The following is a 22,499-nucleotide window of genomic DNA, read 5'->3' on the forward strand; positions in this document are numbered from 1 at the left end:
TGTGCTGTCGTCACGAGAAGTCATTTGCATCATTGAGCTGATTGGTCACCGTGGTCACGTGACTGGCCAGGAAACGCAGCGATGGAGGAAAGCTAAGGAAGGTGAGCCTCTTTCAAATGAATATTAGCATATCTAATCGATATAATACAGCAATGTGAACTTGATATGTCATATAAAGTTACTTCATATCTAGCTGGGGCCTTAAAGGCAAACATGTTTATACCGAAAGGCTTCACTTATATGAAACGCAAAATTTCTCTTGCTTATTGCTAGCTGACGCTAGTTAGCTTTCCGACTGTTTTATTAAGGTAGGTGGCGTCTATTCTGGGATTTAATGGAAAATTAATACACGCCGACACATTTATTGTGCGTCATTTGACAATTTCAGTAAACATTTTAGTAATATTCTATCCCTTTTAAACGCGCAGCGTAGGACTAAACCGATCAACTTCACATCTTTCCAGTGGTGCAGGGTGCTGCTTCGTTACTTCTGTAGTGCTACGTAAGAACAGGAGGTTTGGGGTGAAGATGCATCCGTTTGTTGAAAGATGAATTTGTGTGCGTTTGGCCAGGACTCTGGCGTGGCTCTCTCTTCCCAGCGTGATTGTGGAATGGCAGCAGTCTGGCAGCAGGTGTTGGCAGTGGACGCAAGGTGGGTGAGACTCTGTGAGACGGACACCTCCTGTTGTCAGAATGATAAAGAACTTATTTATGTGTGTCATTTTTATTCCTCTCCAGGTACAATGCTTACCGCACGCCTACGTTCCCACAGTTTCGAACTCAGTACATCCGCAGACGCAGCCAGCTGCTCAGAGAGAACGCCAAGGGTGGCTTTGAGCCAGGTCTGCGCAGGCAGTACCTGAGGCTGCGCAGCCAGCTGTTGGCCCTGCGCTACGGGCCCCTGTCCGAGCAGAGCAGCTTCAGGGCCAGCAGTGTGCGCAGCTCCAGAACCACACTGGACCGCATGGAGGTCAGACTCAGAGAAACAGAAAGGACAGGGAGAAACTGGTGGAGGTGTTTGAAGAGATTTGGAACTTGAAACACAAAAGCAAGGCGAACATCTCTTTAGTTGCTAGACATACAATGCTGGGCAGCTTGGTTGAAATGGCCGGTGCTGCATCCACAATGCATGCTAGTGCCAGTTAGCTGTAAATGTGAAGAAATGCTTGTTTCAGTTATTTGTTGGCTGGTTTCCACCTTCACCTCCTCTTCCTCTGTGCATCCCCTCCCCCAGGACTTTGAGGAGGATCCTCGCGCCCAGGGGGCTCGTGGCCACCGCCGCTCTGTCAGCAGGGGCTCCTATCAGCTACAGGCCCAGATGAACAGAGCAGTTTATGATGAGAGGTTTGCAAAAAACTGTTGTTGTCTTGTTTCAAAGCTCCTTGAGTCGTTTACCCCATAAGCTGTCATGTTTTGTCACCGCCTCTCTTAAACCCTGTCATTAATGATCCCTGAGATAAAGTGTCCAGCGTAAAAAGAGGTCTGAAGTCTTTCTTGGGTGTTTTCGCTCTGTCTGCAGGCCTCCGGGCAGTCTGGTGCCCACCTCGGTTGCAGAGGCCAGTCGTGCCATGGCAGGGGACACAACGCTCAGTGAAAATTATGCTTTTGCTGGCATGCACCACATATTTGATCAACATGTTGACTCTGCTGGTATATAAATATTTACTTTTAGTTTTAATTTGTGCCTTTTGAAGTGAACTCATCTCCCACTTTGTCTTCCTCTCGTTTTTAAGTTCCACGGTTACAGTTTGCTAATGATGATAAGCACCTCCTTGCCTGCTGCTCATTGGATGGCACCCTGTCCATCATGACACTGTCCCCACCTCCTCCCAGTGTGAAGGTGATCCTGAAAGGACACGGGGGTCCCGTCACAGACTTCGCCTGGTCGCTGAGCAACGACATCATTGTGTCTACATCATTAGATGGGACTCTTCGCATCTGGAACACGGAAGACGGTCGGTGTATTCGGGAAGTCCGAGACCCAGAATCCAGCGAGCTGCTCTGCTGCACCTTCCAGCCAATGAACAACAACCTTACGGTGGTGAGTCCCTTTCAGTCACACACTAATATTTGTTGTGCTTGTGGCCAAAACTCAACTATACTGTTGGCCTGACCCATTACATTTTTGAAATAATTATTATTTTAGGTATATTTTGCTTCCTGGACAGTTTCCATTCAGAAAACTGAAGTTTTTGTTCTTCAGGACTGTTGTGCTGGCAGCTAGTTTGACTGTAGATCAAAGGTCATTTCTACCTCCCAGGGTCCGAAATTAAATTTTTTACTCACCGGCCAAGTTGGCCGGTAGATGATGAAAATCTACCGGCCAAGCATATTTTTTACCGGCCAAAATCCTAAATGATTTAGATCCACCTAAAGCATGTAATTCTATATTATGTTGATTCCAAACAGAGTGACAAAATAATTAAAACATCAATTAATAAGAAAAACAACTCTTTTGTCATTTTTACAATTTATTTATTTTTAGAGATGTTTTTATGAACTCTTTCATTGAAATCTAGTCAGACTCCTTGTTTTCTCTGTCCATGAAGTCTGGCCTCCTGCTTCTGACACCGTCTTTGTGCCAAAGCATTACAGCCTCATTTGGGTCCTAGTCCTTGATCTCTGGAGAACACAGCTGCAGCATGAGAATATCTGAAAGTGTGTCAGGGCTAGGGTTGTCACGGTAACCGGTGTAGCGGTAAACCCCGGTAAAAAAGTTGACAATAATAATAATAACCGTCTTCATCTGCTGAAGTTGCCGGCGGCACATGCGCACTTTGTTGTTTACGACCAAAACTTTCTTGAAGCTAAAGCTGAAATAATGGCCAGAGGAGACGGCAGCACTCGGGACATTTTTTATTCCTCAACGAAGACAAAGTGGGAAGTACGGGCATTTTGTGGATATTTGAAGAATGCCGAGGGACAGTTGTCTGTGAAAGGCAGCAACGCTACGTGGCCATTATAACGTAGCCTGTCTCACGACACCGCCGTCTCCAGTTCGCCACTTTTCACAAAATCTTCTGGTTGCCACTGGTCCTGGTGGTTTTTCTTCCAGTTTGACGAGTTTTCTTTTGGAAGGCTGGCTGACTCCAGTTAAAAACCGCCACATTTCACCGCTAGTTTTAACACGAAGCTAACGGCTAACTTGATAAACTGATTGAATGGGATAGGTGGAAATGACGTTGGATGCGGCGCTCACGTTTCGCGTACGTTTGTGTACGTTGCATGCAGGCGGGAGGAGTATCAGAAATCCGTGGAAGATGACTGATAAACATAACTAATTTGGTGCAAACATTTACTCGCCAGGTGGCAGGTAGAGCTCAAAAATTTACTCGCCAAATGGAGCAATTTGGCGAGTGGCGAGTGTTAATTTCGGACCCTGCTACCTCCTAAGAAGCCTCTAATCTCCGACGTGTCCTAGCGACCCGTGCCATTGGTTCATTCATATTTAAACTGCCATCACTTTTTGCTGTACGTTGTATTCTCTGGTTATCCGTAAGTGTAAATATGACCTGCTGGAACAAAACTGAGCCAAATGTAGCATTTTCAGTAAGTTCAGTGGTTAATTGTGGCAGGAAACTCTTCCTGATTCTGCTGATATAACAACACAGTCCTGGTCTGAGAGAGGACAGTGGCCCAAAATGTCACACCGGACTAATTTGTGCAGTGATGTTGCGATCTATTCACCTTAAAGGGAAATTACACCCCTAAGTGAAAGCTTGTCTTGCCGTATTCCCCAGAGTTAGGTAAGTGAGAAAAAACAATTCTCCGGGTCTGGCGGCCGTCCGTCTGCTTTAGCTTAGCATAAACAATGGAAGTGAATAGCAGAAACTAGCAATTTGTGTGCAAAAGTGATTAAAATTACTCAGTAATAGGGATGTGTATTGGTGAAATCCTGGCAATACAATATGCATCACGATACGGGGGAGACAATACAATATATCACAATATATTGCGATACATTCAGCCAGACAATAGTAGCGATTTTTTTTTTTTGACTGAATCTATTGTAGGAAATTTCAATAAACTGTCCAAACTGATACTTAACATGTTTATCGTGATGTATCTGAACCATAATAAAGAGATTTACATTTCAATAGTGGAAGCAAAACCCACTGCAGTCGGCGTTTGAATTGCACCAAAGGAAATGAAAATACACAAATGCTTGCATGCGAATTCTTCCCAAAAGTCGATACACGGCTTTTGAATATCGATATAATATTGCAGGACACAATATCACGATATATTGCCATATCGATATTTTCTTACATCCCTACTCAGTAACAATACCAATTATTCCTGGTGAGCTCAGTAATCATGTCGACTGCAAAGGCGGTCAAATTAATAACATACGCAGGATATATGGACCACACAAATGAGCTCTTTTCTTTAAAACAAGGGCTATAAAATTTCAAAACTTAGATATAAAACAGCAAAAATTATAGATGAAGCTAGGAATAAATACATACTACCAACAATATACAGAGATTCTCTGCATGGATGTAACCCAGTCTAAAGATACATAGGGTTAGAACAACACTAAAGAGTATGGGTACAGCAGTATTAGGAGTTAAATTAGGGAATAGCTTAGAAGAGGAAACAAAAGTACAAACATAAAGCAGTTTTAAAAAATGATCAAACGCATATTTTAAATTATTAGAATGAAGACAACAGATGTGTGTTTGCTCCTATTCTGAGGAAGCTGTGTTCTGATTATCGTTTGTCGGTAGATGATTGAGAAGTGAGTTTGTTTTTTTGGATGGGGTGAGTTTTAGATTTTTATTTATTTAGTGTGATATTACGACATAAGGCACAAGAAACGGATATTACATAAGAATGTGTGGGGATATATAAGTTTATACTTCAGCCGACCCCCTTTCTAACAAAGGAATGTTGCTGAATTAATAATAACAATAAATTCTGACGGATGTTTCTGATTCAAATACAAAATAAATGAAAGGTAAGAAGTATTATTCCAGGGGCCGATTTAGGCTTGGGACTACGTTACGACAAAGCACCGCTGTAAGCCGCCGCTGCATGGCCCATGGATATAACACGGGTCGAAAAAGGCTCCCTTAAGCAAACACTTCACTTATTATAACCGCCCAGCAACACTCAAGAACTTCGATCACATAAAAGACCACTTACAGGTAGCTCTGATGCGCTTCTTTACAAAGTATGGATGCGACTGCCATCTTTGTCAGCCACCGGTGGCTTCTTCGACCGCTGCGTTAAAGCGCCGCGTGCTTTTTATGTTGAGAGGCGCTTTATAAAAATCGTTTTCTTTCTTTCTTTCCATGCGCCATGCAGCGGCGGTGCTTTGTCGTAACGTAGGCTTTCAAGATGATAAAGAATCAGACTCTGTTTCCTCCCGCTGCAGTTCAAAAGCTTGACACGCTCATCAACAAGCTCCAGAGTAAGCTATGATGCCGCCAGAGCTCGAGCCAAACCAGACTGGCCTTCACTGAAAAAGAAGATCAGCTGAAAGTTGAGAAAGCCAAATTAGAAGCCAAAGTTGATTATATTAAACAGCAAAGAGAAGCTGAAGCTGCCCTAGTTGAAGCTGAGGTGTTGGAAGCAGCTGCTGGAGACATCCGTGAACTCAACAACAAAGAATTTGACTTCTTACCGTTTCCAGAAAACTCCTCAAAAAGAACCGATCCCTACGTCACACAGCAGTCACTGCAACCTTAAAGGAGAGAATGATTCAACTTTACCTCCAACATTCACTCTTCTTCCAGATTAAAATCCGAATGAACAGCCTCGGCTAATAAACAACAAGACCAATTTACCTCATAATGACGCTCAGCCACTTCGTGCAAACTTTCAACAGCAAGAAGATGATTGCCGCCAGCAAGTGAGCTCACCTGACAAGCAGTTACGTCCAAGCTGTTGTAATAATATTGATTTGTCAACAGATCTTCAAAGTTTCTCGCCAAATCCCAGCTGGTTTCTTCAGGTCTGACAGTTTGACGATTTACCTGAACATTATGAGTGTAAGGGTTTGGTGGAGAGAAACCTTCATCAGCGCAATCGAAGCCCTAGGTCTAACGGCGAGTGAAGAAATGGACCTGCTGATCAAAAATCTGGTGAACATGCCATCAGAATACGATCTGTAAATATCAGACCTCCGGCTGTTGGACTTAGAATGATTTGGGCAAGACTAAATAAAAAATATGGTGCCTCAGAAGTAATAGAAAGAGCTCTATTTGGTAAACTTGAGAGTTTTCCAAAATTCCATAACAGAGATGGTCAAAAACTGCAGGAGCTGGCAGACCTGCTTACTGATCTTGATGTTGCTAAACAAGAAGGACACCTGCTGGGACTGGGCTACCTTGATACGGCAAGAGGTGTGCAGCCAATCGTGGAAAAGCTCCGCTTATATCTCCAAGACAAGTGGCTGTCCCATGGGTGCAAACACGAGAGAGATTATTGTGTTGCGTTTCTTCTTTTCTCATATTTTAGGGAGTTCATCTGCAGAGAGGCTGATGAGAGAAGCGACCCTAGTTTTAACTTTCCAAATCTCCACAAATTCTTACAGAAAAGAAAAGTCAAGTCACATCCAGGTGACCTGTTTCTGTTCACAAGACAAACATCTCAGTAGCTTCAGAGGCAAAAACAGGAAATCCAGAGAACTTGTGCCCCACGCACATCAAACCTCATTCTCTTCAAAAATGCAGAGGTTTTCGAAGAACGCCTTTGGAAGAGAGGAAACGGTTCCTAAAGGAACACAACATATGTTTTCGCTGTTGCTCCTCCACTGCTCACCAAGCCAAATCTTGTGAAGCCACCATTAAATGTGCAGAATGTGCTCTGCACCCTGGACCAGCAGCACATACAGAGACCGTTCCCGATGCCTCGACAGAGAACAGCAGGGAGAGGTCTGACGCAGAGCTGCCAAGTGTCACATCCGGTATGCACAGGTATGCAGGGAGGGGTTTAGAGTTTGTCTTGTTAGTGTGTATCCACATGGTCATAGTGAGATAAGCAGAAAAAGGTGATTTTATATGACCAAAGTAATGTCTCGCTTGCCAGATCTGAGTTTTTTTTACACGTTAGGTCTCAAGGGAGAGTCCATGTAATGCACGCTAAAAACCTGTGTAGGTACTGCAGAAGCATCTGGAAGAAGGGCCCACAATTTTACAATGAAGTCATTGGATGGAAAAGTGACCATGCCCTTGCGTGCACCTATAGAGTGCAATGAAATCCCAAACAACAGGTCCGAGATACCGACACCAGAAGCTGCGTATTACCACCATCATCTTAAAAGAGTAGCAGACAGGATTCCATCACTCGACCCCGATGCAAACATCCTTCTTTTATTGGGGAGAGACATTATCTGGGCTCATAAGGTGCGAGACCAGTTCGATGGCCCACTAAATGCTCCATATGCTCAACGCTTGGACCTGGGCTGGGTCATTGTTGGAGAGGTGTGTAAAGGAGGTGCACACAATACGACAGTTAGTGCCATGAAAACCTGCACTCTAGAAAATGGCAGACCAAGTCACTTAGCCTCGTGTGAAAATAAGATATGAGTCAAAGATAATGGAAAGAGAACTACTCCTTACATAGACCTCACTAATGTAACAACAGTGACAAAACCTGGAGAAACGGTCTTCAGCACCACAAAAAGGACCATCAGCTTGCACCCTCTATTGAGGACAGTCCTTCTACAGATCACGGAACAGGAATTCTTCCAAGATGAGACAAACGGCTGGGTTGCTCCTCGTCCTTTCCGAGACCCACGTAAACATTTGCCAAATAACAGATGCTATGCACGTCGCCGTCTGATGTCACTGAGGAAAACTTTAGATAAGAAGCCTGAAATGAAAATGCATTTCACAGAGTTCATACAAGCGATGTTAGACGAAGGACATGCTGAGCTTGCACCACCACTCCAGGAAGGGCCAGAATGTTGGTATCTGCCCATGTTTGGTGTTTACCATCCCCAAAAACCAAACAAGATTCGAGTGGTATTTGACTCCAGTGCCCGGTGTGATGGCGTCTCACTGAATGAGGTGCTGCTTTCTGGACCAGACCTTAACAATAGTCTTGTTGGTGTGCGCTCCTTAGATTCAGAAAAGAACCTGTGGCCATAACAGCAGATATTCAACAGATGTTCTACTGTTTTGTTGTTCGTGAAGACTGCAGAGATTTCCTCCGTTTTCTGTGGTATCAGGATAATGATCTCACTAAGGATGTGGTGGATTATCGCATGCGTGCGCATGTTTTTGGAAATAGTCCATCACCTGCAGTGGCAATCTTTGTTCTGAGGAAAGCAGCAGAGCACCAGGAAGATAACTATGATAGTGATGCAAAGCATTTTGTCGAAAGAGACTTTTATGTAGATGATGGCCTCCGATCTTTTGCTACTGTAGTTGAGGCCGCTGATGTTCTGCATCGAACACAGCAGATCGAGCAGAGGTGATTAACGCATTTCATTCAGATCAAAGAGCAGACAATATACAAAACCTAAATCTCTTTGTGGATGGCTTACCAGTCCGGCGCAGTCTTGGAGTCATCTGGAACATAATGACTACTTTTGCATTCAGTATTCCTGAAAATCAGAAGCCATTTACACGTCGTGGCGTTTTGTCAACAGTAAACAGTTTGATCCTCTTGGGTTCATAGCTCCTGTTACTGTGAACGGCAGACTGATTCTTAGAGAGTTAACATTTGAGAACGCAGACTGGGACACCGATCTCCCCGAGTCTATAAAAGAAGATTGGAAGAGACGGAATGAATCACTGTCGGCGCTAAAGAGCCTTAATGTTCCACGAACATCTGCAACTTTCTCTGTTTCCAAAGCACAACACACTGAACTAGTGGTTTTCTGTGACCCTTCAGTCAAAGCAATATCTGCAGTTGCTTACCTCAAGGCAGTAAATGAACAGGGTCTCCAAGAAGTGGGCTTTGTCATTGGAACATCCAAGCTTGCGCCCAACCCAGAGCTTACGATTCCAAGATTAGAGTTGTGTGCTGCTGTCATGGCTGTTGAGATAGCTGACCTAGTGATTAGGGAGCTTGACCTGGATCTCAAGTCAGTGAAATTCTCGTATTGGGATACATACACAATGAGACTAGGAGGTTTTATGTGTATGTGAACAACAGAGTGCAACGCATTCGGCAGTCAACACTACCAGAGCAGTGGAACTACACTCCCTCAGAATGAAATCCAGCAGACCACGAGTCTCGTTCTGTTCCAGCTGCTGAGCTTACTAACATGGTTAACGGGACCAGCATTCTTAACCAAGGTGCCAAAACCAGCTGCCAGTCATGAGAATGGATTGAGTTATCACCTTGTGAACCCAGACGCTGATGCTGATGTACATCCTGAGGCAACGTCACACTCCACCCAAGTTAGTAAAGACAAGCTTGGTTCAGAGCGCTTTCAGCGTCTTTCCAGTTGGGTTTCGCTCTGTAAGACTGTGGCACATCTGAGTCATATTGCTCAATGTTTCTCTCACTTTCCAATCAAAAGTGTGTTGGATGGCATGTGTGCAAGAATGGGCTGTCCGTTGCTGACATTGTCAAAGCCCAATACCACATCATAAAGTGTGTTCAAGACTAAATGTATTCAGAAGAAATGAAATGCTTTAAAACAAAACGCAACTTTCCCAAAACCAGAACTCTGCACAAACTTCATCCTATTCTTGACAGCGAAGGCATGTTAAGAATAGGTGGACGTATTGGTCAAGGACAACTTTAAAGTAACGAAGCGCATCCACTGATAATACCAGGACGCAACCATGTAGCGAGTTTGCTTGTTTGGCATCATCAGTCTGCGAAGCACCAAGGAAGGCATTTCACCGAAGGTGCCATTCGTAACAGTGGACTGTGGATTGTTGAACGACTCATCATCAGCTTTATTCACAAGCGTGTGACATGCAGGAAGCTAAGGGGAAGAACTGAGGAGCAGCAAATGTCAGATCTACCCACTGAGTGCCTTCAGGCTGAACCTCCATTTTCCTTTGTTGGCCTCGACGTTTTTGGACCGTGGGAAGTGGTGACACAACGTACCAGAGGTGGCCGAGCAAATGGCAAAAGATGGGCAGTTCTTTTCACATGTATGTCCACTCGCGCTATACATATGGAAGTTATTGAGACGATGACATCCTCAAGCTTCATAAATGCGCTCTGGAGATTTTTCTCCATCAGAGGCTATGCTAAACGGCTTCGTTCAGACTGTGGAACCAATCTCACTGGAGCATTCAAAGAACTGAAAATGGATCCCTGCAATAAAAGCATAGAGGATTATCTTCTTCAACAAAAATGCTCTTGGGTTTTCAACCCACCTCACTCCTCTCATATGGGCGGCGCTTGGGAGCGCATGATTGAATTTGCAAGACAGATTTTGGATTCTATGCTTCTTCAGGCCGCACATGCGAAGCTCACTCATGAAGTCTTAACCACGTTCGTGGCCGAGTTGAGCACCATTGTGAATGCTAGGCCGTTAATACCGGTTTCCACTGACCCAGAGGCTCCTTTCATTCTAACACCTTCCATATTGCTGACACAGAAGACAGGTGTTCCTCCTCCGGCTGTGGGTGAACGCTCAAAAGTGGATTTGCTCAAGAATCGGTGGAAGTGAGTTGAAGCCTTGGCTGATACCTTCTGGACTAGGTGGCACTGCGAATACTTGAGCACATTAGAGTCAGCACAAGTGGCAATCGCAGAAACCCAATCTCAAAGAAGGACATATTGTTCTGATGAGGGATGATCGGACATAGAGGAATCCGTGGCCTATGGGGATTATTGTCAAGGTTGTTCCCAGCAAAGATGGCCTTGTCAGAAAAGTAGAAGTTAAAGTGACACGTAACCAGACAGAAGAGTCTTCTCAAGACCTGTTTCTCCGGTGGTTTTGTTGTTTTCTCCTTAGGTTAGTGATTCATCAGTGAACTAAGGGTTGTTCATTAGTTGTATATAGTGTGGCAAATAGTATGCCAGGCGGGGAGTGTCCTGTAATCAGGTTGATTTTTGTTATTTAAAGTTTTACTTCCACCTAGTGGTAGCTAAGGAAAATATGTTGGGTAAAAGAAGTGATATAACAGGAAGTAATGGGACATAGGGAGCCATTTTCAGATGGTAGGGTGCTCCTTTCCTTCAGGGGAAATCTTGTGACAGTCTCCTCAATCTTGGTCTTAATGTCGACAATATCGGCTTCATCCGTAAGTTCTTATACATTTAATATTTATATTGTTAAGTTTTGCTACCATTTTCAATTATTTTTTAAAGAAGTTTGTATTTTGATCAGATAACATTTGTAGCTTGTGGCTGTTAGTTATTCTCTTAAAGTGTTACTCAGAATGATGACCTTTGTATTTTATATTCTTATTTTTGTACGGTTTTACAAGATAAAGATACTTTGTTTTCTTCAATAAATCCTGCCAAATTCAACAAGCGGCCCGTTTCTTGGAGGATGAAGTGCCGGGAAACAAAGATTGTTAAACTAGCTGTATAGCTGAAATGACGTTGCCTGCAACAAACTTTAGTGAGGACAGCATACACACACACACACACACACACACACACAGCTCACTCTCTTCTCCCGTTCCCACTGATTGGAAAAAAAAGAGTCGCCTCAGAACAGAAAACACAAACCTGACCCGTGTGTGAAGCCAAATTCTGGTCCCGGAAGGGATAGAAACTGACGCTAATGTGTAAGCGCCCTATGTTTCCTTCTGGCTAGCTTTGGACCCTACGCCTGTCTGAGGTCACACACACTAGATGATTTGCTGGATGTACGACCTGTGGAAGTTACGTTACCATGTTGAAAAACGTGGGCAGGAGTAGTAAGAAACACAAATGTAATAACAGACCTGCTAAACTCTTTCCAAAAACTATGTGAAAGAGCAGAATCGAACTAGAAATGCAAAATATTTTGGGCGAGCAGAATTATCGTAGTATGATGTAATCGGCAGGCGCAGGACCCCGAGCACATCCGGAAAGTACAGCGCCAGAAAATTACAATCGCCATGGCGCTCTCTCCATGGAGTTAACTGAAGGGCCATCAAAGTCTGCATGCTTTCTTTGGGGTGATAGTGGGACAGGAGTTAAGAGCTTGCCCTGTAATCAGAAGGTTGCAGGTTCAAGCCCCGCTCAGTTTGTTGTTGTGTCCTTGGGCAAGACGCTTAACCCACCTTGCCTGCTGGTGCTGGTCAGACGGTGGCGCCTGTGCTTGGCAGCTGCACCCCAGGGTAGCTGTGGCTACATCGTAGCTCATCCCCACCAGAGTGTCAATGGGTGAATGACTGATTGTGTTGTGAAGCATCTTGGGGGGTTCCAGGATTCTAGAAGGTGCTATATCAACAAGCCATTTACCAGGTCTGCTCCACAGGTAACATCTACCGTAATGTTTTCTATTCTAGCGGCAGTCACGACGATATGGTGTAAAACTACCCTGAAATGTATGTATGTACTGCCCCCTAGTGTCAGAAAGCTGCACACTGCCACTTTAAAATGATTTAGGTATCAGCCTGTCTTGTTTTTATTGAGTCTGTTTGACAGGTGTCTGAAAACAAAGGGTCTTAAGATCCTGTTTTGGACTGTGGATTGGTTATTAAAGGTGTGGAACACCCGTTTAACCAATACATCTGCAGTGGTCTCTTGTAGGAATGAACACCTTAAAGGTCGTAATCTGGGGAACAAAAGCTCTGGTGCGCCTGTTTCAGGAACTAGAAGTGAGCCGGATCAGAGAGCTTCAGACGGCAGGATCTGGTGTCTTACTTCCTGATATATGAACATCTCTCCCCTGATTGGTTAACAGCAACACGACTCTATCACTGATTGTTTGCTCTTCAATGTTGATGTTTTATCTCCACAAATAACACAAAGCCTGGAGGAGTTCTGCTGTGTGGTGGAGTTGCTAACGCTAACGGTTAGCTTCTACTAGCATAAACGTTCTCTGCTGTTTCCTGGACGCTAAACCAACAACAGCCTTCCCCGTCGTGCGTCGAGATGGGTGAGTCCTTTAGGTGACAGTGTGACATAGATCCGTCAGGCTTTTCTAATCCTAGAGTTTCACCGCCTATTTCTATCAGAAGCTACTGCAGGAGATGGGTGTAGGAGACTATTTTCATGTTGAGCCTGAATGAAACACTCAGACTGATTCTAATCAGAAAGAATCGTCAAAAAATGTTTTTTGGGTGAACCACACCTTTAGGTTTTCTGTCAGATGTTGACACAACACCGGTTCTCACTTGAGTTTAGGGTCTTTATATGCTCGATCGGTTAAATCTGCATAAAACACTTGATTTGACGGCGGTCAGGTACTGGACTAAAGAAATTTAACTCCATTAAACGGATCAGCACCATTTTAAAGGGTCAGGAAATCGTCTGGCTGCTTGAAACACGAGGGTGGATGCACAGTACTGCCGTTGTTGTTGGCTTTGTTTTTAAACCCCAGAAGCTGTTAATGTTTCCAACACAAGCGGGCTCTATTCCAGAAGTGGTTCAGCTCCAGAGTTTATCATAAAACATCCAACAGGGGTTGTGTCAGACGGGGACCCGTCCTGTACGCACGGGCTCTTCTCATTTAGTCACTAAAGAGTAAGCGTATGCTGCCTGTTATTGGTTTTGGATCCCACAGAAATGTCATCTTCACCCTGCCACTTTCCTATCACAGGGTATCCGCGGGTCCTTAAAAAGTCTTAAATTTGCTTTTCCAAATTTAAGGCCTTAAAAATGACAAATAATCCTTAAATACAGTTTCCAAAGGTCTTAAATGTCCAAAGCCCCAATAAACAAGATTATTTTATTTCTATAAAATTTTCATAAATTTCTAGTTAGTGTTCAGCATTGTTGTGTACGATGTTGGCGTAAGCAGAACCATACACGTTCAGTTGGTTGTGAAAGGGGACTGTTTTTAGATGAGCACATTAGCTGGTTAAGCTAGTGGGAGCTTGCGCCATGGGGAAGTGAAAGTTTAATGGTAACTGGATGGCTAATCCCACGTTGGCGACGTGGTTAGCACCGGTTCCAGGCAATAGCTGGAAATTATAGCAAAATTTTAATTAAAAAAAATTGCTTACATTTGGTCAAAATGGCCTTAAAAAAGGTCTTAAAAAGTCTTAAAATTGGCTCCCTTAAACCTGCAGTTACCCTGTATCAGCTGACCCCGCCAGGACAGGGGGGGGGGTTAAACGGGGTTTAATGTTTACGCCTTGGCAGGGGTGAAGTGATGCATCCCTTAAAAAATATTAAAATAAAAACACACCAGAGGTCCATCCGACCCCATTAACAATGCTGGAGGGTTAGATGGAAGTTAGCATGGGCATGAATTGTAACGTGTTTTATTTTGTAATTATTTAATATTCCTGCGAGTGAGGTGTACCTACAAGCACGCAGAGCGAGATAACCTCATGTGTTCACGAGTGGGTGAATTAAATGTCAGCTGTGGACACAAACGCTGAAGCAGCAAACGTGTGGATGGGTTTTGACTGAACCTGCTTGGCTGTTCTTCACTCATCAGAGTTCACACCTTATGAAAACACACACACACACACACACACACGTGCGTTTAAATTTCAGCAGTTGGCTTCTCTGATTCACTGTGGAAGTGATGAAGGTCTTCACTCCTGGTCCTCTGCTCCAGGTGGGGAACAGCAAGCACCACCTGCAGGTGGTTAACATCTCCACTGGGAAGAAGGTGAAGGGGGGCTCCAGTAAGCTGACAGGCTGCGTGCTGTCTCTCTCCTTTGATGCTCCGGGGAGGATCCTGTGGGCTGGAGATGACAGGGGGAGCATCTTTTCCTTCCTCTTCGACATGGCGACAGGTACAGCCTGAACATTTCCATTTGGACGAGGCCAGAGTGTCTGCAGACTACATTACAAACTCTAATGGACTTTTCACTGAATAATGAGGGAGAACACAGCTGATGTGTTGCTGTTGGCCTTTTGATGCCACCCCCCCCCCCCCCCCCCTGCAGGGAAGCTTACCAAGGCCAAGCGACTGGTGGTGAATGAAGGCAGCTCCATCTGCAGCATATCTGCTCGGTCCTGGATCAGCCGGGAGGCCAGAGACCCGTCGCTGCTGGTCAACGCCTGCTCCAACAAGCTGCTTCTGTACAGGTGGGTCTGCTCACTACTGCTGTCCACGAAAACATGCACACACCCTTATTTCATTTGTTGTACCACATTCATGTCGGCAGGGTGGTAGACAACGAAGGAACACTCCAGCTGAAGAGAAGCTTCCCCATCCAACATGGATCTCAGCACATTCACAGCATTTTCTGCCCCCTCATGTCTTTCAGACAAGGGGCCTGCGTGGGTAAGCAGCCTTCCAGTTGCCCCTGTGGTCTCCCTGAGCTGCTCCTGTAGGCTCCCCTCTACCTGCTGTGGGATCTGAGCGGAAAATGGCACCAGTGTGCTGCAGGCAAACCCCTGGCAGAAATAGAAGCTGCTGCTTTTGGTTTCTAAAGAATAAGCTCAAATTACTGTGATACACACACACACACACACACACACACACCTGGAAACAGAACTCCTATACTTCACATAATCTCTTTGTTTGACATCTATCACCTTTCATCGTTTTACACCAGTTTATAGTTTGACTCAAACCTCTTCTCCAGAAATCACAAAGGTGTGTGTGTGTGTGTGTGTGTGTTACATGGGAGTTGTTGATAAAATGTGTGTTCAGTTCTACGTCTTCTCCTTCGGTGTGAATCAGCTGCTTTTTGCTCGGGGCTATGAAAGGACTCGGTAAGGGGGAACGACCGTCCTCCTTCTTTGGATTTAGCATTTTTAAAAATCGGCCGTAATAAAAACAACCTGGGGCCTCATTTATCAGGCTTGCTTACACACAAAACGGGGTTGGAAAACTGCGTAAGCAACTTTCCACGTAAACTTTGGGATTTATGAAAGAAAGCTTAGCGGAAACATGTGCACAACTTTAAGTTGACTAAGGGCCTGGCTTACACACATGTTGGACATGGAGAGCACCTGCAGTGCTGCTGCTGAGAAGATACAATTATGAAATATTGCAGCATTATCACTTGTACCGCTTCGTGCACACTCCGAACAAGACCCCCCACGCACACAGCCTGAAGTGCAGAATATCAGCAGGGGGGCAGAGTGAGACAGAACATCATGTGTCTGTGACGGTGTGTGTGTCCTGTCACTGTGACCCGATTGATCATGCGCCCTGGCTACTTGTACAGGGAAGATCTCTGTTTGGGTGACTGGTTAGTGCACGTGACTTTCACCTGGGAGTCTGGGGATCGAATCCCGATTGGACCGTTTTGTTATCTCCGCCACAGATCTCTATGAAGAGCTCAGCATAGACGGCTTCAGCAACGCTGTGCCACTCTGTGGATTTTCTCTTATTTGTTTTGCAAAAGTACTTCCTTACATTTCTCCACCTCACCCACAGGTACCTCAACTTCTGCTTGTGTGAAATAACGCTTCCTTGATCTGCCTTGATCTACGGTCGCTATCGTCACTGGCGGAGCGCTGCAACAGCCGGCTTACCTAAATGCATGAGCTCCACAGGGCACTTTGACTATTTATGGCAGTAAGTGGGCGTGGTGAGGGCGGGATGCGACTAAAAAGCAGCTGAGAACCTTTCTAGACAGTTTCTGATTTATGAAGTGGCGATTGCGTGCAGCTGTGCGTACTCCATGTTTGATGGATCACAAACCTACTTGGCGTTTTTGCTGAGCTTAAGTACGGTTTTAGTAAGGATTCTACGCAATGTCTTCTAAATAAGACCCCTGGTACTTTACCAGGTTCTGAAACGATTCACTTCTCCGCTGAGCTGTAAAAAATACACCAGAGTTATGAAACTAAAACACACACACACACACACACACACACACTGTATCTACAGGATGTAGGAGGGTAGGTGCCAGAAGCAGGAGTTTAGGCAGTGTGCTGGTCTGGAGCATACAGCTGTGTGTTAACCGTGCAATAAAAGAACCATTGCCATCGGTGTGAGAAGGGTTAAAGGTCATCGAACACATCCCAGGAGTGGCTGTGTCAAGTTCACCCTAGGGTCAAACTGAGATCAATCCCTGAATCTTTACTTCAGACTCTACAGACCCCCAGTTAACAGGTGGGAGGTCAAAGGTCATCAACCTGGATGGCCTAGGACTAGTTGGGAAAGGTCACAGCAGAGCATGTCAGGATCAGCTCGCCCAGTTCTCCCCCTCCAGCCATCTTCAGACACCCCCACCCCAGGTTCTTGTAACACCTCTAAAGATAATCTCATCAGTTATTCCTGCTGTGTGTGGTGTGTTAGAGTGCTCTGGTCTGCTCAGAAGGACGTCAGGACCGATCTGATAAGTTTGTAAATTTCAACACGTTGGACTGTCCTGGCCTGAAATCGCAGCGTGTTCGTGTGTGAAATCAGTGTTTTCTTGTTGGACAACACCTGTAACACCTGTGGCTTTCTCTATCACCGTGTGTGTGACCTCATGTTTTGAATCCTGCCCTTGAATCGGGCCTTAGGTGCACAAAGATGTGTCTGAATGAACTACAAGACTAAAAGAAGGTCCTTTAGGCAGATGAGACCAGTGTAGAGATGTTTACCCATAATGCACAGAGTCATGCCTGGTTAAACGTCGACACGGTAGTGGAGGGTTGATGACATGGGCACCATGAACTCGTCTGTAGACCAAAGTCTTCTAGAGTCTAATGTGAGTCCTTCTGAGAGCTGGAGCTGGGACTAAACTGGGTCATGGAGTGGGAAGATGATTCCAAACAGCAGCAGCAGCAGTCTTGAGGTGTTGTCTAGACCTGAACCTGTCTGGAACGCCGCAGTGGGAGCTTAGAGAGCCGAGCACAAACGCGTCTGCAGACCTGCATATGGCCTTTTGTTAGGGATGGGTACCTTTGACATTTGAATCGATCCGGTACTAATTCCCAGTACCTAGGAATCGATACCGGTACTTAACGGTACCAATTTTAGATACTTTTGAGTGTTTATTATTTTAATTCTCTTTTATAATTAAATAGATATTTTTCTCAATATATAACAATATTAGATAAATATCACGATAAATAACATACAACTGTTTGTATTTTAACATCGTTCTTGTAGTTTTATAAGCTGATGATTAAACTGAAGCAAACATCTTTACTGTGAACTAAATTTACTGTGTATCTTCATTCCTTTTACCGTCCTTTTTCATTTGATTTTTCCTACTGGGAAGTTAGAATTTCCGAGGAGAAAGCGAACGCACCATTAGCTGATAACAACGGTGGCAATGGAAGCTAACATATCAAGCTAACGTTATCTTAAACAGTTTATTTAGCTGCTGGAGCAGATTAAAACGATGATGCCTCACACTTAGATCGTTGTCGCTGGTTTCATCTTCACCCAAACTTAGAGAGCGTTCATGTTCTTCTAGTCGGGAATTCGGAGTTCAGAGGAGAAAGCGAACGCACCATTAGCGAAACGGAAGCTAACATATCAAGCTAATTATATTTACCTACCGGAGCAGATTAAGATGAGGATGTCTCACTTGGATCGTTGTCGCTGGTTTCATCATCACCCAGTTACCCGTCACATTTAGTGAAGTGGACCCAAGCGTTAGCGTGCGTTCTTTCTACCATGCTGCTCTGTTTACAACTGGCTCGCAGCGACCGACGACATAACGCTCTTGCGCATGCGCAGCTGTCTAGGCAAGTTCTCGTTATGAAGGACGGGTACCGAAACGAGGCGCCGTTTGAAATGACATGAATCGGTGCTCGGTCGGTACTTTAAAGAGTACCGAATTCGGTACCCATCCCTATTAATGATGACTTAATGTGTGGTTTAGATTTAAATGGTTTTTGAACGTGGCCCAGCTCATTATGCTCTTGTTTAGTTTACTTTTCACCATAACTGCTTGCCTTTTGGTACTTTGCTCATTGACACTGTTGAAGAGCACTGTGTTAAACCCTGTTCATCTTTCCCCATGGTTTCATTCCTTCAACTGTGTCTCAGTGACTGGCAGCGAGGACACCTGTGTCTACTTCTTCGATGTGGAACGCAACACCAAGGCCATCGTCAACAAGCTGCAGGGGCACGGAGGGCCGGTTTTAGATGTGAGTTTTAATTGTGACGAGAGTCTGCTGGCATCGGCTGATTCCACTGGCATGGTCATCATCTGGAGGCGCGAGCAGAAGTGAGCGGTCCGCCAACAGGAAGCCTCCACCTATATGCATATTTAAAGGCCTGCTGCTCTTTAACCATCTGTAGATCTCCACTGGAACGTAACGGGCTGTTTATTGTTGTGATCACGTGCAATCAACTAGAACATCATCTTGTGTAGGTGATACTGATGAAAGGATGGGGTGAGAGGCGGGTTGTGTGTGCACGTCAGTCCTCCTACAGCTGAGAAGTGGCGTTTTAGAAAAAGCTCTACAGTCACGTATGCGTCGTGGCTTTCCTCCAGCTAGTGTGAATGTGAGGATGCAGCGTAACCTCACCGAGGAGCACACACACGCTGTGTATCGCACCGACGTTCCCTCTGGCATTGCTCTAGTTCACTATTTATGTAACTCTTATTCAAGCGGTGTAATCAAGTGTTGTGAAACAGCCCTGTTTGCTCTCTGCTGCCTGTTTACATTTGAGATTCTGTGCATGAACCTGAAATTTGAGTCCGTCACAAAGGCATCCCGCCACTTCTCCGTGTTTGTACATGTGTGCCCTGTCGATGCTGTTTGCAGATCCTGTAATTTATTTAACACTAATAAACTGCTGTGATTGTCCGTGTGTTTTTCTTTGTACCCACACATTTGTGAAGCTGTTCAAACAGCGATGAGCTTCCATCGAATCAGCTGCCTTTTGCGATGGAGGTCAGCAGACACTGGGGGCTTTGTGTGCATTCACACGGGACCACACCCCCGCCTCAACACGAGGGCCGTTAAAAACCTGGATCTGAACTAGAAACTGCAGAGATCTCAAACGTCCAAATGTTCTAAAACGTTCCACTTGACGTGAGGGAATGAAAGCAAATTTGCTGTTATTCAGGATCGCTGGACGATGATGCTTCCTCTACCGACGAAGATCAAAGTATTTGTAGGCTATCATCCACTGTACACTTGAACTAAACGATTTATCAGACTAATTAGTCAAATAGCTCCATTATTTTTTATATTTTGTGCTTTTCCATCACAATACAATTCAGTTGCATTGTTTATTGTTTACCAGCTCAGTGGCCTAGTGGTAGAGTGTCCGCCCTGAGACAGGGAGATCAGGGGTTTGATTCCTGGTCGGGTCATACCGAAGACTTTGAAAAAATGGGACCCCAGTTCCTGCTTGACACTCAGCATTATGGGGTTGGATTGGGGGGTTAAACCACCAAATGGTTCCCGAGCGCGGCTGTGTCTGCAGCTCACCGCTCCCCCAGGGGATGGGTCAAATGCGGAGAACAAATTTTGCACACACACCTGTGTGTGTGACAACTAATGGGACTTTAACTTTATCAGATGAGACGACGGTATCAAGCGGCGACCTAAGGTGTCCTGGTGCCAAGAGCACATATGGACACCATTATGCCTGAACATGGTGTTCATTATGGCCGATCCAAGACGAGCACATTCGGATTCAGATCAGGGGGCCGTTCCTCCACACCGCACACCTCCATGTCTCACTGTCGTTTCCCACGTGAGCTAACCCCCTACAGAATGAGGGAGTCCTCAGAAGGTGCGCTCTCTCCAAGGTTTCCAAAAAGGGCGGGTAGTCCGACCTGTAGTTTGGGCCGCAAACAAGTCAGGACCTGTCCCGCTACACAGGTGGAGGGAGGCTACCTCTCCTTCACCAGAGTGCGGCTGCACGTCTTGGACATTCAGGTGGAGAGGGGCGGAGCTGTCAACTGACCACTACCTGGTGGTCAGTTGGCTTTAATGGTGGGGGAGGATGCCGGTCAGAACTTGGAGGCCCAAATTTAACGTGAGGGTCTGCTGGGAATGTCTGGCAGAGTCTCCTGTGTGAAGGAGCTTCAATTCCCACCTCTAACAGAACTTCCAAAATGTTCTGGGGTAGGTGGAGAACCTTGAGTCCAAGTGGGCCGTGTGTGTTCTGTGCCTCTTGTAGGAGAGTAACATACGTATGTATTTGGGTGCTTTTAAAGCTTGATATGCTACCCTACACTTTGACCAATATGATATGAATTTCTATATAAATACGGAAATGCCAACCTGATTGATCTTTGAATGTTTAACCAGAAGATTTAGAATTACTTGTGTATTCAGGGATTGTAAGACACTTCGTATTAATTCAAGACGAGAGTCAGGTTTATAAAAAGTAAGAATTTATTTTCTAAACAATTAAAAACATGACAACTAGGGACCACTTTATGTGGTGACTGGATCTGAGTGGATGGAATGTGAGGTGTGAAGATGTGTGAATGTGATGTTATGAGTTCTGAGTGGGAGTGAATTTGGTCTGCTATAGACTAACAAAGTTGGTTCTTATCAAAAACACATCAGACGCAATCCGTCGAGTCTACGTACCCTGATCGAAGACCCCCGTGGTAGATCCGGAATGCGTTGAGGTCCGGGGACACCAGAGGTACCGAAGTCCGTAGAAGCAACCGCAGTGCCGACTAGACGGGTCTCGGGATGTCTCCAGGTCACGACAGTTGTTATTTGCGTCTTAGGAATAACTGAAGGAGTTGAAGTCGGTTCAGCTTTGTTCTGGAGGAACCGTTTGCGGTTAGCTGTCGCGTGCAGCAGGTTTTTGACAGCTTGTCAAAAGGTGCTCTGGGTTAAAGAGGTTTTGCTCCGGATGGCCGGTCCGAAGCTTTCTCAAGAACTGACTCACGGTGAAGTGAGCTCTGTTTTAATGATCGTCATATTTTGATTTACTAACAAATCAGAATTTGACGTGTAAAAAGGGTTTTTACTAACAAACCTCAGAAAACACGCCTCGCGTCAGATACAGGAGTTCTGATTGGTGGAACAGAAAGCAATGTGTCAGGATATTAGCTTAACCTTGTCATCATCATGTGTGTGAGTGTGTGAGCTGTCAGAAGAAAGTGATTCACTTGTTAAATCTATCTTCACTGATCATAACATGACAATATTCATTTCAACCTCAGTAATTTAAACACAGATTAATCAAAACATTGTTATTATTCATCAACCATTATTGTTCATTCAACCATATGATTATTTACTCATCTTATTCATTATATGATTGAATTTTGAAAGTTCATCCGTCTTGTGCTGTGAATAAAAACCAGTCTTAGATAAGAGGGAGCTCGGAGAGACCTTGGGGAAGCACAGTATCTTTCTTGCAGATTAAAGCACCAGTTAAGACTTATGTCTCCATGTGACCCGATACTGAAGAGGTGACCTGCAGATGGAAAAACAGACCATTTCCAGAGGCTACACTCCACTCAAGGTGGCCATCCAGAGTTTGGTCATTGGTGTCTGTCATGGCAACCTCCAAACCCACTAGTGGACACAGGCTGTTAGTGATGGCTGAAGAAAGAGTCCTATCCGGTTTGGGAGGAGTTTGGCGTGACCATGGAGCAAGACCTCAGTAAGGCTTTGATTGGATTCTGGTC

At 45.0% G+C, this 22,499-nt stretch overlaps 1 protein-coding gene across 1 annotated transcript; it reads left to right on the forward strand.

Moving 5' to 3' along the window:
* On the forward strand, positions 1–19,695 carry wdr13 (WD repeat domain 13). The gene is made up of 10 exons (XM_015967271.2): positions 1–101; positions 573–652; positions 739–970; positions 1,235–1,344; positions 1,520–1,650; positions 1,734–2,041; positions 14,594–14,774; positions 14,928–15,069; positions 15,150–15,268; positions 18,929–19,695. The coding sequence occupies exons 2-10, from the start codon at positions 612–614 to the stop codon at positions 19,111–19,113; spliced, it is 1,449 nt and encodes a 482-aa protein (XP_015822757.1). The 5' UTR covers positions 1–101; positions 573–611; the 3' UTR covers positions 19,114–19,695.
* Positions 19,696–22,499: the final 2,804 nt, after the last annotated feature.

The sequence above is a fragment of the Nothobranchius furzeri genome, chromosome 15 (genome assembly GCF_043380555.1).
Source record: "Nothobranchius furzeri strain GRZ-AD chromosome 15, NfurGRZ-RIMD1, whole genome shotgun sequence".
NCBI lineage: Eukaryota > Metazoa > Chordata > Actinopteri > Cyprinodontiformes > Nothobranchiidae > Nothobranchius > Nothobranchius furzeri.

What these genes read in the sequence shown, in the direction of transcription:
- wdr13 (XM_015967271.2), top strand. Translation starts at nt 612, where the DNA reads ATGGCAGCAGTCTGGCAGCAGGTGTTGGCAGTGGACGCAAG. An exon ending in GTGTTGGCAGTGGACGCAAG is followed by an intron (nt 653 to 738) that starts GTGGGTGAGACT and finishes ATTCCTCTCCAG; the next exon opens with GTACAATGCTTACCGCACGC. An exon ending in AGAGCAGTTTATGATGAGAG is followed by an intron (nt 1,345 to 1,519) that starts GTTTGCAAAAAA and finishes CTCTGTCTGCAG; the next exon opens with GCCTCCGGGCAGTCTGGTGC.